The 572-nt window shown below is 56.3% G+C and overlaps 1 protein-coding gene across 1 annotated transcript in view; it reads left to right on the forward strand.

Moving 5' to 3' along the window:
* SNRPA (small nuclear ribonucleoprotein polypeptide A) overlaps positions 1-520 on the forward strand; it is a gene marked incomplete at its 5' end in the record, with an annotated part of 2446 nt that extends 1926 nt beyond the window's left edge. Inside the window, 2 exons of the mRNA XM_010016062.1 lie at positions 186-274; positions 361-520. Of these exons, the coding sequence (XP_010014364.1) occupies positions 186-274; positions 361-520 (249 nt within the window). The remainder of the gene's footprint in view (positions 1-185; positions 275-360) is intronic.
* Between the last annotated feature and the right edge of the window lie 52 nt (positions 521-572).

Consider the following 572-nt stretch of genomic DNA (forward strand, 5'->3'; position numbering starts at 1 on the left):
CTGCTTTTTTAGCACAAATTCCTTGGAGGTGGATTTTTGCTTTTTGCAGGATTCCTTCCTTGATGGGCAGATTCGTGCTTTTTAGGCTAGGATCCCGTCTTTTTTAGAGGGGAATTCCTGCTTTGTAAGCCTCTCCCCCTTTTCCCACCTTTTCCCCCCCTTTATCCCGTGTTTTCCCCCCCCAGCTCTCGGAGAACCCCCCGAACCACATCCTCTTCCTCACCAACCTCCCTGAGGAGACCAACGAGCTGATGCTCTCCATGCTCTTCAACCAGTGAGTGCTTGACACCAAAAAGAGGGCGGTTGTTAAAAACCCGGGGCCCCCCCCTCACCTTTCCCCCCCTCTCCCCCCATCCCAAGATTCCCGGGATTCAAGGAAGTGCGCCTGGTTCCCGGCCGACACGACATCGCCTTCGTGGAGTTCGACAACGAGGTGCAGGCCGGGGCCGCGCGCGACGCACTCCAGGGCTTCAAGATCACCCAGAACAACGCCATGAAGATCTCCTTCGCCAAAAAGTGACCCCCCCGAGCACCCCAAAAACACCCCCAGACACCCCAAAATACCCCAAAGC

This window comes from Nestor notabilis, unplaced genomic scaffold (assembly GCF_000696875.1).
Source record: "Nestor notabilis isolate BGI_N333 unplaced genomic scaffold, ASM69687v1 scaffold24336, whole genome shotgun sequence".
Classification (NCBI taxonomy): Eukaryota; Metazoa; Chordata; class Aves; order Psittaciformes; family Psittacidae; genus Nestor; species Nestor notabilis.